The sequence below is a fragment of the Gobio gobio genome (genome assembly GCF_949357685.1).
Source record: "Gobio gobio genome assembly, chromosome: 14".
NCBI lineage: Eukaryota > Metazoa > Chordata > Actinopteri > Cypriniformes > Gobionidae > Gobio > Gobio gobio.
In genome coordinates, this window is record NC_137107.1 from 28,213,620 (window position 1) to 28,229,244 (window position 15,625).

At 37.1% G+C, this 15,625-nt stretch overlaps 1 protein-coding gene across 5 annotated transcripts in view; it reads left to right on the top strand.

The window, feature by feature from the left end:
- The window catches only part of ncam1a (neural cell adhesion molecule 1a), a 272,664-nt gene that overhangs the window by 206,265 nt on the left and 50,774 nt on the right, over positions 1 to 15,625 (top strand). For all 5 annotated transcript variants that reach the window (XM_079834798.1, XM_079834796.1, XM_079834797.1 and 2 more), the window contains 5 exons: positions 690 to 840; positions 3,124 to 3,308; positions 5,176 to 5,272; positions 8,067 to 8,234; positions 11,449 to 11,574. In XM_079834798.1, coding sequence (XP_079690924.1) covers positions 690 to 840; positions 3,124 to 3,308; positions 5,176 to 5,272; positions 8,067 to 8,234; positions 11,449 to 11,574 — 727 coding nt within the window. The remainder of the gene's footprint in view (positions 1 to 689; positions 841 to 3,123; positions 3,309 to 5,175; positions 5,273 to 8,066; positions 8,235 to 11,448; positions 11,575 to 15,625) is intronic.

A 15,625-nucleotide genomic window follows, 5' to 3' on the forward strand; every position in this document is an offset into this window, starting at 1 on the left:
GGAAAACTGTTAGCAGATTTTCCCAGCTGTGCTGTTTAAATAGGCTTTGAGGAGAAAGGCCTTTAAAGTGGCCCCTGCTGTGTGGTCCACTTCATTATTGATCCCTGCCTCACTGTCTCCCAAAATACCCCCCTGAGCCCTTAGACAGAGGCTGAAACAAAGAAATACCGTCCCTCTTCCCTTCAACTGGCGTCTGGAGTTGTGTGAAGGAATGATAGAAAAAACCTGGATCGTTTTTTCACTGAAGAAATGAAAAATGTCATCATTTTCTCACCTTCTTGTCTTTCCAAACCTGTATGACAGGCCTAAAATTGTTATTCACAAGAAAACCTTTTCTTGGTATCTTTTCAGTGAATCAGTTGAATGATTTCTGATCCTTTCATTAAGAGGTGAATGTCACAATTTTATTGGAAAATCTTACATTTTAGTCGGGTTTTCATCCCAAAGAACTTGGAATATATAAAAGTTAAATGGACTACTTTTACAATACATTTTTCATGCTGTATAAGAATGTCATACAGGTTTGGAACCAACATGAGGGTGAGAAAATGATGACATTTTTCATGTTCATATCACTTTAAAGCACCCCTTTGTGCCTCTAGCACTGCCATTTAGGTTTAAATGTGACTAATTTCCTGGTATTGTATCTTTTTCTTACTCTCACTCTCTATTTTCTTTTTTTCCCCTAGAGTCTGGATGGTAACGTGATTGTGCGCAGTGATGCCCGTGTGTCCTCTCTGACTCTAAAGTACGTGCAGTTCACCGATGCCGGCCAGTACCTCTGCACTGCCCGCAACTCCATTGGTCAGGACATCCAGAGCATGTACCTGGAAGTGCGCTGTAAGCTAAACACTAAACTTCTCTCTTTGTCCTTTGTGTTCAAGGCAAATGTGTCAAAGCTCAATGACAGATTGTGTTTTTTTAATGGTCTTTTTTGGCCACTATCCTGCTGAAAACACCAGCAAAACTGTGTTTTGGATGCTGGACCTATGGCCTTGAATAGTCCAAATATGATTTTTGTGCATGTCCGATTGGAATCCTATCATATCTAGCAAGTGTGAATGGGAAAAAAATCACATGAATGGCGTTTGACTGAAACCACATTCGTATGTGGTTCGAAATCCTATTCAATCTGCGTTTCTGGAAATCCGTTTCTGTCTGACCACTCTAATCGGATTTTGCATGGTTTATGTGACTTTCTCACGCCACGTTAAACGTAAACATATCAGACGTTGTTATAGTAAACATGCTGAAAGTCACTGCAGAAACTAGGTTGTGTTGTTGCAAAGTGCCGGTCGAGCAGAAAATTACATTATAATGGAGACACGTTGAATTTTATGACTGGCAGAGATGACAGCAGTCCAGTGCGGTAGCAACACATTTTCACGTTGTAAATAAGACAAAACCCCTCCACTTTGCTGCTGCGGTTGTTGCTTTTGCCATATGCCTACTAACGCAATGTCTTTGCCATAGAAACCAGTGCAGATATTTAGGAAACCGAAAGAGCGCCACAGGACACACAAACCAGATTGGAACAGTTACGATACACAGTGTGGACAGTCAATAATTTAGATCTGATTCCAATCGGAAGCACAAATAATCGGATTTTGGATCACAATTGGAGTGTGGATCCTAACTAACTAACTAACTTCCTCCAGCTAAACTCGCCCCAGGCCAGCTAAACAAACCGCTTAAAAAGCATGGAAATTATCTATCTAGCAGAATATTCACAATTGTTATTCATTGAACTGTCTTTTTTCTTCTTGTTTGAGTTTATAACAAAAGAAACTGATAGGAATTGAGGGCTTTTTTATATGTCTGTTTCAAACTAATTAAAGTCGATATCCACCAAAAACTCAAATGCGTTTTATAGCTTTTGGGCTCATTTTTTTTATACAGTCAGAGCTCCTCATATGAAATGAAATACTGCCATCTTCACATTCTTAAAACTCAATTTTCAGAGCAAACGCTTATTTTATCAGATTATGTTTACTGCAGTTGGCTGAGTGCACTTTTGTGCCATTTGCCAGGTAGAGAATTACAGTAAAGCTAGCTTTAAAGTTATTTTCATCTGCTTGTGCATTTTAAAGCATTCCCACAATCTAATTCAGAAAAGTGGGAGGGAAGTGAAGCTTGAAGTGCAATGAAAGTCTAATTGGATTAATTTTTTCTTGAACCCAAAAATCCGTTCCTGAGATGGCATCACAATGTGCAATTGATAGAAATTGTGTGGAAATGCAGTTTTGCCACAGCTCGGTTTGTGAGTAATCAGCTTCTTGGTTGAGTGCATGGAGCGTTTCGCAGTAATTAGCGATAAGAAAAGGTGCTTTGTCTGCTTCAAATGATCCTAGATGAGATTGTTCACTCCCATACTCCCAGTCTCTTGTTCTGTGTTTAGAGGAAAAACACGACTCTACATATCTTTATGTTCACTTTTTACATTTGAAAGAGGTTTTTTTTTCTTTTGCTTGGCTGTTTATCTGTTGTTTTATTGAAATAGAGCTCAGCCTCACAGTAAAAATGGAGTCTCGGGCTGAAAGCCAGTAGGAAAGACTGTTTATTCTAGCAATTCCGAAGTAAGCATCTTCATGCAAAGTTTTGCTGTTTACTTACATACACAATAAAAATGTATTTCCCTAAAATTGCACATGAAATCACTTCGAGGCTTACGTTTCCCAATATTAATTTCAGCCACTGTTGTGATAAGATTTCATTCCCTGTTTCATCCAAAGAGAGACATTATGTTTTGGGGTGTCCAGATTATCTAAGCAGCAGTGTTGCAGCCTGTGGTCCTGAGATAGCGATAAGATTTGAGTGGATATGTGTCTTATCAGAACAGCTTTATGGGAAATGTGATTACTCAACTGCATGTATCAATCCTGGAGTGGAAAGTCTAGTTAGCCAAGGTGAACATCAGGGGAGTAACACTCTCAACAGACAATATGCTAGATCTACCGCCTGGTCTGTAATAGCAGATATCAGAAATTGTAATTGTGAAAGGCAGTTGAGGGGATGATGGTTAATGCATGTCAGCTGGAAGCCATCATATTCTTTGCCCTAAGGTCTTTCTCTATAACAGTCCTTGTGTTGGTTGCACTTTGCTGACACTGTGTATAATTACAGATGCTCCAAAGATCCAGGGCCCTGCGGCGGTGTTCACCTGGGAAGGTAATCCGGCTAACATCACCTGCGAGGCCCTCGCTCACCCGGGCGCTTCTGTTTCATGGTTCCGTGACGGCCTGATGCTGCCTAGCGCTAATACCACCAACGTCAAGATCTACAACACTCCCACAGTCAGCTTCCTAGAGGTACAGCATCACCACTCAAACCCATCAGCCTTTAGATGCCCCCTCATTAAAGTTTCAACACTAAAGAGATGCTTGACACTAATAATTACTTTCTAGGATCAGTTTCAGTATACTTCAGCACATATTAAATCATAGCAATAGTGCCTGCCGATACTGCATTGAGAAAACACAATAATTACTGTTTTTTTTTCTTTCCCGTGATCAATGTTCTTCGTTTATGTACAAAATAGTGCTAGTAAACACATCTGCACACACATATCAGCCGACAAGTGCTGAGAATATAATGACTTGTTTTTATTGTGTGGCAGAATAATTCATGTCATTTCAGTTTTTCATAGCTTGACTTTTTGATTTTGGTTTCGCATTACTGACCGATAACATTAATTATAATAATTAAGTTGCTTTCTGTATAACTGGTGAATGACCAGCATGAAGCATATTGTTTTTAGAGTCTTGCAAACACAGATTGTAATATTTAATCTGTTGCATCTAAATACAGAAAATATTACATTTTATAACATGTTCTCTGTAGAGGCCGCAAATATAAAGTGACTTTTTAATGCTGCACAAGTCTGCCTAAAACGTTTTTTTATAGAAATCGCAATCACAGGAAACTATATACTGTTTGTTGAAGTTTGATTGGCAAGCACTGCAGCAAATCGATTACAAGATTACATTGAATATGGAGATTAATATGCTGAGCCACTTTCCGTTTAATTGTTTTAGGAATGTTTTAGGAACATTTTTAGATCATACCACCATTCTAGAAATGCTTTCCTGTTTGTCACAGTCAAATATTTACAGATTTTATATTTTTATAAAGAATTTATTTAAATATTTATACCGTATTGTTCCGAATATAAGAAAAAAAAATCTTCTTAGAAATACATCTGAAAAAACGAGTTTGTCTTTTATTCAGGGTCTACACTTTTACATCAATAATACACCCACAACAATAGGTAGCGCCAAATACGTGTAAAACGAGTGTGCCAAGAAATACGGTGTGTCAGAGTGTAATGTTAGAAGATCACGAAGGCAAAAAGACTCTTACAAACGCAAATAGTCAAAGAAAAGCTTACCGTCTAACAGCCATGTGACTGTCATGTTAGCCTCGCTGACGGGACCAAACTTACCCCGTACGTGATTTTAAAACGTAAGACGGTACCCAGATTTAACTTCTTCTGTTAATGAAATTTTGGTAGGCTACATGGTTTTCACTATGAGATGGATAGCTTAATTGTTAAGCAATTCAGATGGGCAACAGGTTATTTTTATGGTATGCCAAAAAGTGTGCATTTTTAAATGTGATCGCTGGTACATTTTACCAGTATTTACCATCCTTTCAATACAAAAATTTAAATATGAAAAACGGTAATATTTGCTGGTCTTAAATCTTCAGTACTAACCTGGTTTTGACCCATTATAGGCCCTCAGATGTACACTTTCTAAATGACATAAATCAGCAATACTATTATACACTCCCACAAACACTTGCACATGATGTCACCACTTGTGAGCGGGGCTATGTCTCATGGTTCTCAGTAAGGTGGCTTAAGATATGCAGTACACAACAGCATGTGAGTTTATTTTTGACCGTTTTGTGAAGCTTGATATATTCTTTGTCCCTGTCTCTGTTCCCATGGCACATTTTGCTGTTGAAGTACGCTCCCATTCTCTCTCTCTGTCTCTCTTCTCTCTCTGTCACTCAATAATTATCGAGCAAGTTGAATGCCAGCAGTGCAGAATAGCAGGTCACTGCTATTGCCAAGGCAATGAGCTTCCCTTAACCAGTGTATGTCTATGTCATGCTAGCTAAGTCAGAAGAGAGGTGGTACCTTGACGTATCTTTTTTTTTCTTCTCTGACAGGTCACTCCGGAGTCCCAGAATGACTTTGGCAACTACAACTGTACGGCTACTAATGTCATCGGCACAGAGTCAAAGGAATTCATTTTGGTTCAAGCAGGTTTGTGAATGTTCAGAGGATGATGAACAAAATGTTACACATATGAAACATGGTAAAAATCACTATCGAACCCAATTTATCGTCATTCTTGAGGCTCTAATTAGCTGTTCACAAATTTCTCACAAAGGGTGTCTTAACACAGGAAAACCACTTCTAAAATCCCCCTTGGTACCATTCATAATACACAAGGTACACGAAAGGTAAATCTCCCCCAGACTGAGATGTTTTAGCCTTAGATCAGAGCCTGCGCTCGTATTTTTTAGGCTGAGACTCTTGGGTAATAAAAACAGGAGGGTATAATTTTCAGGCTGCAGATTCGACGGTTAAATGCGACGCTGCCTCTGATATTTTTGGTGCTCTGTAAAGTGGGGCAGATGTGAAATGGTGTGGAAGGCAGTGAGGTGATTATTTAGTCTCAATGCGATGAGGCAGTGCAGGAATGACGCCTCTTTTCTACCTCACATGCTTTAGAGCCACCACACCCCCACAACCATTATTGTGCGATAAAGACACATTTCTCTAAAAGCGTGTTTTACTGAGTAAACGTGTTCTGTGAGGGAAGGAGATTCATTTTAAAAGAGTCATATATACAGTAGGTTGAATTGTAATGTTGGTATATCTTTTTGTAGAGGGAACAAAATCAGTTGTATTCCATCTCTCTGACTTTTAGCATTAAACAATTTTTTTTTTTTTTTTTTGAAGGCGACATGAAAACAAAGTTGTGAAAGTCTGTTTGGTTCCACTTTAGACATTCTACTAGTAACTTGGTAACACTTTTAGTTTAGAGTTTAGAGACCAATTCTCACTATTATAGTTGCTTATTAGCATGCATATTACTAGGATATTGGCTGTTTATTAGTACTTATAAATCATATATTAATGCCTTATTCTGCATGACTATATTCTACATTCCTTAATCCTACCCAATATGTACACGTAACAACTACCTTACTAACTATTAATAAGCAGTAATTAGTACTTTATTGAGGCAAAAGTCATAATTAATAGTTTGTTAATAGTGAGAATTGGACCCTAAACTAAAGTGTGATCAGTAACTTTGCAACTATATGTCAACTAACTCTCATTAATTTGCAACTACATGTCATCTAACTCTCATTAGAGTATTAGTCGACTGTTAAGTTCGGGTTAGTAGAATAAGTTGACATGTACTTGCAAAGTTACATACAGTATAGTCTGTTGGAGGGCCATCAAAATAAAGTGTTAGCAGATATTAAGCAGACAGTCTACTAATACTTACCACTATGAATACGTACATAACTTAAAGTTAGTAGAATGTCTGAAGTGGACTATCGAAAAAAAGTGTTACCATCTTTGCTTCCATATTGTGACATCTATCCGAATGAAATGGCTTCTCAAACAAGAGACAGTGCGGGACTCAATTTTTTCCTTTGCAAGTTGATTAGATCCTTTTGGGTTGCTATTTCTGCAATCTTATGTGAGTGAGGGTATCGTGTGAGGGCAGGACGACAGAGAAGATATGTCATTGCAAATGGGAGAAGTTATTTGGATTAAAGATTTTGAGGGCACATGAATTCAAATAATGATGTGCACGGATAAATAATTTATTATATATACTGTAAAATTACACACAAAAAAATTGTCAATTTTGATTTCATTGTGACTTTATGACTTCTACATAAACACCTTTTGTTGCATGGGAAATGAAGAAATATGTGCTGTGGATTTGCTGTTTGCATCCAATATAGTTTATAAATGATTTGTCCTTCAAAAACAGCTTCTTTGTAAAGCTGTATTCTGACAGCATTATAAAATAATCCACCCTGAAACGTTACGCTCAAATTGTTAAAGGGATAGTTCACCCAAAAATGAAACTTCTGTCATCATCTACTCACCCTCAAGTTGTTCCAAACCTGTATGAGTTTCTTTGTTCTGCAGAACACAAAAGAAGATATTTAGAAGAACGTTTGTAACCAAGCAGATAGAGCAACCATTGACTACCATAGTAGGGAAAAAAATTATATGGTAGTCAATGGCTCTATCTGCTTTTTTACAAACATTCTTCTAAATATCTTCTTTTGTGTTCTGCAGAGCAAAGAAACTCATACAGGTTTGGAACTACTTGAGGGTGAGTAAATGATGACAGAAGTTTCATTTTTGGGTGAACTATCCCTTTAAGATCTTAAAGACTTAAATGATCAGGGAGCTGATCACAAAAAATGATCAGAGACATGTTTCTAACTTTGGGATTCTTTGGGAGGATATGCAGAGCATCAGACACAGCCAGGGCCAACTCAAGGTTTGGCAAACATTTCCACATTTAAAGGAGAACGTGTCAAATATCAGCAGAATTGCAGTCTGTTTGGGGCAGTGTTTAAATCTAGTTTCAAAACAGTAGTTTACCCATTTATGTATCTGTCCAATGTCCGAAGGTTGCAGAAGTTCAAAACAAACCTTTTTATAGCTTAGTTTCTATAGGTTTTTATCTAAAAGTTACAGTATGTTTTCATAGTACATCAAACTCTTCTATCTCAGAAGTTCAAAGAAAATTTAATTCCTCATGATATGACCACTTTAAACAATATTTTGGTTTGTCTGAAAGATATTTTATTCGTGCTTCAGGGAAAAACTGTACTGGCCACTGCAATAACAGTTCCCTTGGTGAACCGTTCCCCAAGCCCATAACAATTTTTCATTGTTTCAGTTTGTCTATTGCCTCACTCACATTTTTGTGGTGCCCTGTTTGTGTGCGCAGAGCAGTATGCTAGTTATATTCCAGTGTGTGCTTATAAGTGTGTTTGTGTGTGTTCTCTAGATGTGCCTTCGGCCCCCTCTATCGAGCGCGTGGAGCCTTATTCCAGCACAGCAATGGTGGAGTTTGATGAGCCTGCCTCCATGGGAGGAGTGCCTATCCTTAAGTACAAGGCTGAATGGAGGATACCAGGCCGAGACTGGACTGACAGAGAGTATGAGGTTGAGGATGGTAAGTATCCAACACACACACATGTGCTATAATAACATTTATTCAGAACTGTAAGCAATGAAGAGAGAAAAGCAAGATAAATGAGGCTTTTGGGAGGCTATAAAAGCTTTTCCTCATTTGTATGAAGGTCAAGCTCTTGTTTTTATAGCATTGTTTTGTACCAAAATGACCACAGATTCTCAGATGATTGTATTAGCACAGGGACTTCAACTGAGTTACAATTTTTTTTAATAAACATTGTCTTATAGCAGGCAAGATTTCTGTCTGTGCTGAAAGCAAAAATGCTGTAAATTAAAACCACAGCCAAATCATACAGTGTGTTTTTGCATACTTTCTTGCACTCCGTAGTGTACTCCAGATTGCCCTTTTGATGTTTTCCTTGAGCAATTTGTGCCCGAAGATTGATTCCGCCTAAGAGTAAATTGTGCGATTTAAAATAAGACATTTTGAAATAAGAAGATACATTGCGAGTCACACTGTGCGATATAAATTCACAATTCCGAGATATAAAGTCACATTACGAAATACACTAGTACGATTAATAAGTCTCAATTGTGAGATACAAAAGTCACATTATGAGATATAAAGTCAAAATTATGAGTAACAAAGTCACAATGCAAGACAAAGACACTGTGAAATACAAAAAAAAAGTTATAATAGTAACAAAGTCACAATTTCGAGATATAAATTCACATTGCAAAATACAAAATCACAGTTATAAGTATCAAAGTCCCAATTGCTAGATATAAAATCACATTGAAAGAAAAAGTCGCAATGGCCAAATATTGTCACATATTTGGATATGGTGGCATTGTAAGAAATAAAGGAACAATTACAATAAAGTTGCAATTACATTCAAGTTAAAATAAAGAGAAATTAAGCCGCAATTGTGAGATATGTAGTTGCAAATTAACCTGACTCTCAGATGGAAATGGGCTTCCGTAAATTTAAATATCTGATGTTTCTTAAATGACACAATCAATCTCACTGAGGTTTGTTCATGTTTGAGGTTTAGCATTCACAAGGAGCTGGATTTTGGTCCAGTGAGGTTTTGTTGTGGACATCTGAAGTAGTGTTGCTTGTTTCTGTTGCAGCTAGTTAGGACAGACATTTTGATTAACAAGGAAGAGCTTTTATTGCTTGTCAGTTTGTCGCTTCACGTCCTGTTAAGATGCTGTGTTACACTTAAAGAAGAAAACAGCAAGTCTCTGTGACGCACAAACAGCCAGCCTCCTTCAATATAATAACTAAACACTTTCCATAGCTGCTAGCCATTTCAAATTGTAGCAAAATAACCTTCCCCGCTGCCATAAAAACCCTTTCATTGGCAATATTGCTTGGCAAGCATGAAACGCATTGCAGAGTTGACCAAAAATAGAATGCACAAATGTGAGAAAGGGACAGGGTTCACTTGAATGCTAAATAAGAGTGCTCGGAGCAGTTGTCACAGCCTGACATGTGCTCTGTTTGTCTGTGGGTACTGTCTGTCTCTCGGGGTGGCGGGGGGGAGAGATGTCAGTTTGCTCACTGCTGACAGCCTGCTCGCTCTGCCAGACCTCCTTGGGACATGCGTCAGAACAAGCCTCACATACACGAACGCAGCCTTTCACGAATCAGTCTACCAGCCACCTACACACACACAAACCCCTCCTCGCCCAATGTCTTTTTGATCACTCAACCTTTTGTCAGTCAGTCTCTAATGCATTAGACTGGCATATGATATAGTCTCAAACACAAGGTACCAGATTGAATGAGTACAAAAAAATCACAAACAGAACATTTCTGGTCATTATTGATGAATGATTGATGTATGATTGATGTATTTTCTAATCATTCAAATGGAGAACTTTTGAAGTTAAATTGTGGGTGAAATTATGAAAAACTATAAACTACATTTCATATTTCATAACATAAATAAAAAATAGTGTTGAACAGCGAACTAATACTGAACTAAAGCGATATCACAAGCATGACTGCTGTTGTTCTTTAAACAGTTCTGTACACACACTACCATTCAAAAGTTTGGGGTCAGTACGATTTTTTTATTCTTTTGTTCCACAAGGATGCATTAAATTGATCAAAAGGGACAGTAAATACATTTATAATGTTATAAAAGATTCAAATAAATGTTGTTCTTTTGAGCTTTATATTCATCAAAGAATCCTGAAAAAATGCGTCACGGTTTCTACAAAAACATAAGCAGCACAACAGTTGTTTTTTTTACTATGATTATAATAAGAAATGTAAATTGAGCAGCAAATCAGCATATAAGAATGATTTCTGAAGAATTGTCACATTGGAGACTGGAGAAATGAATGCAAAAAATTCAGCTTTGCCATCACAGGAATAAATTACATTTAAAATATATTAAAATAGAAAATGTATTTTCCATTATAATTATATTATACAGTATTATCATTTTACTGACTTTTTGATCAAATAAATGCAGCGTTTGTGTGCAAGACTTTTTTTTCAAAAACACTTTTAAATGGTAGTATAAATTAATATCTAGATATGTATATTTTAGACAAAACATGGCCATTATTTTGTTAACTTTTGTTCCGCCAAGGATTGTCCAATGTAATTAGAGGACAAGAACTAATGGGTGAATTATGCAAAAATGAAATGTAAGATGCTGCATGGGGACCTCTGGAAAACCTCTGAATAATAACTCTAATTGAAGAATTGTTTTTTGATCAAACTAAAAATGCATTTTACAACAAAAGTGAAACTCAAAATGCTTTGCAGGGTCTTTTGGGAAAATGATGGGAAAGTGATGACTTGGCCCACACAGTATCTTTGCCCACAGATCGACCCACAAAAAGTCCTGCAGACTTTCTCAGAATTAGAATAACCCATTATGTTTCACTCACCACTTGCCCTATGTGTATTTGTTTTTTTTCATATTTACGCTTATCGGTTATACTTTTTTTCTCACTGTATTTAAATCCATTCTGCAAATTTTCCCTTAAAATCAGGATTTATTTATTTATGTGAGCCTTTTTGAAAAAAAAAAAAACATTCAAACGAATCAGTTCTCTATAATGCTACAAGTCATGTGCTGGAGTAATATATGCCATTTGATAAGGCAAGTTAATATTTGTATGTCAAATAGGTTTGGGAAATGCTTTGTTAAAACTAGACAAATTTAATCATCTTATTCTATGTTTTGATGTCCGATATTTTATTGGAGCTCTAAATCTCTCCAAATCAGGTCTCAACTTGATCACTATTGTTGGGCTGAAGCCAGAGACCACATATGAGGTGAAGATATCAGCCATCAACGGCAAGGGTGAAGGAGAGAGCAGCGCCCCGGAAAGCTTCAAAACCCAACCTGTCCGTAAGTGCCTCTTTCTTTCTTTCTTTCTGTCTTTCTCTCTCTCAGTCCCACTTTATCATATGACCCTAGCACTCTCCTCACCCATCAACCCCCCCTTCTCAGTGCAGCAGCAGACCTCTCTACCCACAATGCATCCCTGCCCTGGACCCTGCTGGATCTCACTCCCAGGAGATGCATTGCTTGTCCTGCGTGTACTTCTGTATTTATATGTGGATGTGTGTGTTCACTTTAGTGTGTGCGTCTGTGTGTTTAAACAATTTCCTGACGACCATTGTGTCACTGCAGCCTCTCACCTCAGCAGTGTTTCCCAGTGATGTGGCACTCCTCCCTGTCTGTACGGCTCTTCTGCTGGTGTCAGCATGTGCCAGGCAACAGCTGTGTCTCGTGTCTGCTGAGAGCTGTGTGCTCTGTTAAGTGTCGTCCATGTTGATTGGGCACTCTTCTGTAGAGTAGATGATGAAACCCTCTTTAACCTCTTATCCACCATCAGATCAGGATCAGACTCTCAGAAATTGCAATATCAATGATATGATCTAATCTCAAAGAAGCTATGATATTTTGCATATATATTTTACATTTGTACAGCAGTATGCTGTAATATGTAACAGCTGGAGATGGTATTTCTCAGGGTTAACTAGTTTAACAGTAGTTGTATTGGTTCTGCTCTAAATATTCACTAGATGTGCTATGAATGTAAGCCTGTTTCTGCCTCAGATTTTTTTTTTTTTTAAAGAAACAATGCAATTTATTTTAATGACTGCATTTCTAACATTTGTAATTTGATCATAATTGCAAATTTTGGGGCCAGATTTACTAAACAGGGCAAATTAGCGTGAGAGCGCAATTCCAAAAATGCGCAGATGGGAGTGGAAAGTTCAAATGAAAGTGCAAATGAAAGAACACAGATGCAACCGGATCATTTCCATAATGACCAACGCAATCTACCCGTCTGGTTTAAGACATGCTTTTTTTGGGGTGGTAAATAATTGCGCAAACACCAGTAAATTGATGAGTGCAAACCTTAGTAAATCACCTTGCATGATTGATTTAAATACTCTCCTCCCATAAATGTTGTGTCTGAAAGAGAAACTCCTACAAAAGCATTTGCAATAAGGTCAGCCTCAAAAATTACTGTGCCCACTCCTTTTCAGTGCTAATTTTTCACTTTGGGTCTTTATTATATCCTGACAGTAGTTTTTTAACGGCAAAAGAGGGTTTGCGCTGCGCAAGCTGTTAGTAAATCTGGCCCTAGATCTCATAATCGTGACTTTAATTATTCATAATTGTAACATTAAACCTCAATTGTGACTTTATAGCTCACAATCCTGACTATTTCTAATAACTGGGAATTGAGAATTATTCTCATAAACCTTATATATAACCTATAATGGTGGCTATTTTTCATAATTGTGCCCTTGTAACTCACAATTGGAAATATTTAAATTGCAATTAAATATTTAAATATTTAATGTCCTAACTCAAAGTAATTTGCACTGACATATTTTAATGTCAAGTTAGTTCATTTTATTTTAACTGACACAAATGTCAGTGCTATTGTTTGTCTCAATTTTTTTTTAACTTAAAAAAAAAAAACGACTTAAATGTCCTTATTTAAGTAAGGCCTAATCCTGGCTTAATCTAATCCCTGTCTGTGAAACCAGACCTCATAATTGTGACTTTTGCCCCCAGTTTCACAGACAAGGCTTAAGCCTAGTCCAAGACTAAAATGCATGTTTGAGCTGTTTTAACTAAAAGCAACTTGCTCTGACATATCTTTAAATATGTCACTGCCATTGTTTTGTCTCAAGATGCACAGCAGTATTGTTTTTTCTATGGCATGTTTATAAGAGCTACTTGAATGTATTGGCCCTGATTGAACTAAGGCCTAATTCTGGCATAATCTAAACCCTGTCTGTGAAACTGGGCCTTTATCTCACAATGACATGTTTAAGGTGGAAACAGGCTTCCATAGCTATATAAGAGTGAAGTGAGGTGAAAAACGAGGATGGTTTGCAGAGCTTGATTGCAGAGCTCTCTACATTAATGAAACATCATCCTTATTTAGATTTTGCAATGAAGTTTTCAAAATTCCTACAAATCTACTGGTTTAATTACTGCATGTCGCACAAAGCCGCTGGCTCAGAATGTTCCACTCAGAAGCAGATTAGAAAAGTCAGTTTGCAAGAAATGTGGGATGAGCAGAAACACAGTTCTACTTTGATTATTCAATTTCCTCTTGCACTCAGGGATTAAGTGACTAAAGTTTAAATTGCAGAAATAGTCTTTTTCCTTGTCGCTATATTAATCCAATTTATTGATCCAATTCAGTTGATCCATCTCAAAAGCAGTTTGTAATAACATTACAAAAAAAGGAGTCATGCGGCAGTAAGCATGATTTCCATTTGAATACCCAGAAGCTTAGGAGGGAATCTTTCGAAAATGGGTAAAATGTTAAAATAACACAAAACAAGACTTGTTTATTCTTCTATTGGGAGTACAATAGCTCATGGCAGGAGTGAATTGCTCCATTGATGTAAGTCAGAGACAGGCTGACATGAATTATTATCTTATTTTTCTTATCATATTTCCTCTTTGCTTCAACACTCCCTGTTTTCACAGTCCCCACATTCACTCTAATGCCTACTCTCATTTCACAACAGCTAATTGGGTCACCCAGTTTTGCCATTTTGGCACTTAGCAAGCCATTCACATAGTATAGACTGGCTAAATGTGAGTCAGCAAGGTGATTTTCTCACTGCTCTATAAAATAAACCCCAAAATGGCAAATTGGAATTGGCCTCCACTCAATCTTATTTATTCCTGTTCTCATGTTCACTGTTTTTTTTTATGATTCTCATCATGTTTTCCATCTTGTTTTGTTCCACTGGACATCAGGCTACCCTTTCAAAAGTAAGTGTTTCATCTCTCTGCTCTCTTTCTTTCACATTTCTATTTGTTTTTTTCCATTTACTTCCATTTCAGCCATTGCAACACTCCTGCCAAATCTACTAGTAAGCCTTTAGAAAAGGTAGTAAAAGATTGTAGCTTGTTTTCTTTCCTATGTCTGAAGGAAGTTGTGTATATGGATGAGCTCATCCCTTTTTAAATAGCTAATAGACTGTTACTTTAGTCATGAACCTTGATTTGACCTTTAGTCAAATGGTAATTTTAATTTACTGAGAGGAGACGTTCAATCTTTTCTAAAGAGCATTTGATTGGATTGAGTCATTGGTGACTCAGTTATATTTTTGGTGTGTATCTGCTAAAACCTTTTATAGGATATAGATGTATTTATTTATTTATTTATTTATTTATTTGATATGGACATAACAACAGCATTGGGCAAACCAGATACATTGTTTCTAGTGTTATAGCAAAACTGCTAATTTACAACACTTGTCCAGATGTGGACATAGACTAGATGATTCATGCATTTCATGGTGTCTTTAATTAAGAATGTATTGAGAATTAAACGTGGCTTCAAGTGGACTCTCACATCTCGGTGCAAATGAAGTTAAACTTTCACTGGATTTAAAGCACTTTGCAATAGGTTTCGATTATAGCCTGTGCTTTAGAGAACTGTGACAGCTCACGTTATATCTGTTGTTGTACTTTCCAGATGGAATTCCGCTCCATTACTCAAACAAGGATAAAGTTTTGCTATGAGATCAATTAGACCAGTCCTTCCAGTCCTCGAGGCTTCATTGAGAAAATTGCCTTTCTTCCCAAAACCTACAGTAAATATGCACCTGGTTCAACTCAATTATGCTACATGGAGGAATTAACTTGATTAATTGAATCAGGTGTGTTAGGTCGTGGCTTGAAACTAAAATTTGTTTGGGCTCCCTCGGGTCTGTTGATTAAAAGCCACCATTTAAACGTACATGCTAGCACGTTAGTATAAAAGATGGATTTTGGAATAGATTTCCCTCTAGTCAAAGTCTGTTTCCAGTTATCTCTCCATTTCCCTTCTTGGTACTTTACATAAAATCCACAGAAATCTCAAAACAAGCTCTTTATTTCACTCTCGTAGGATAGGCAGCAACCTTGT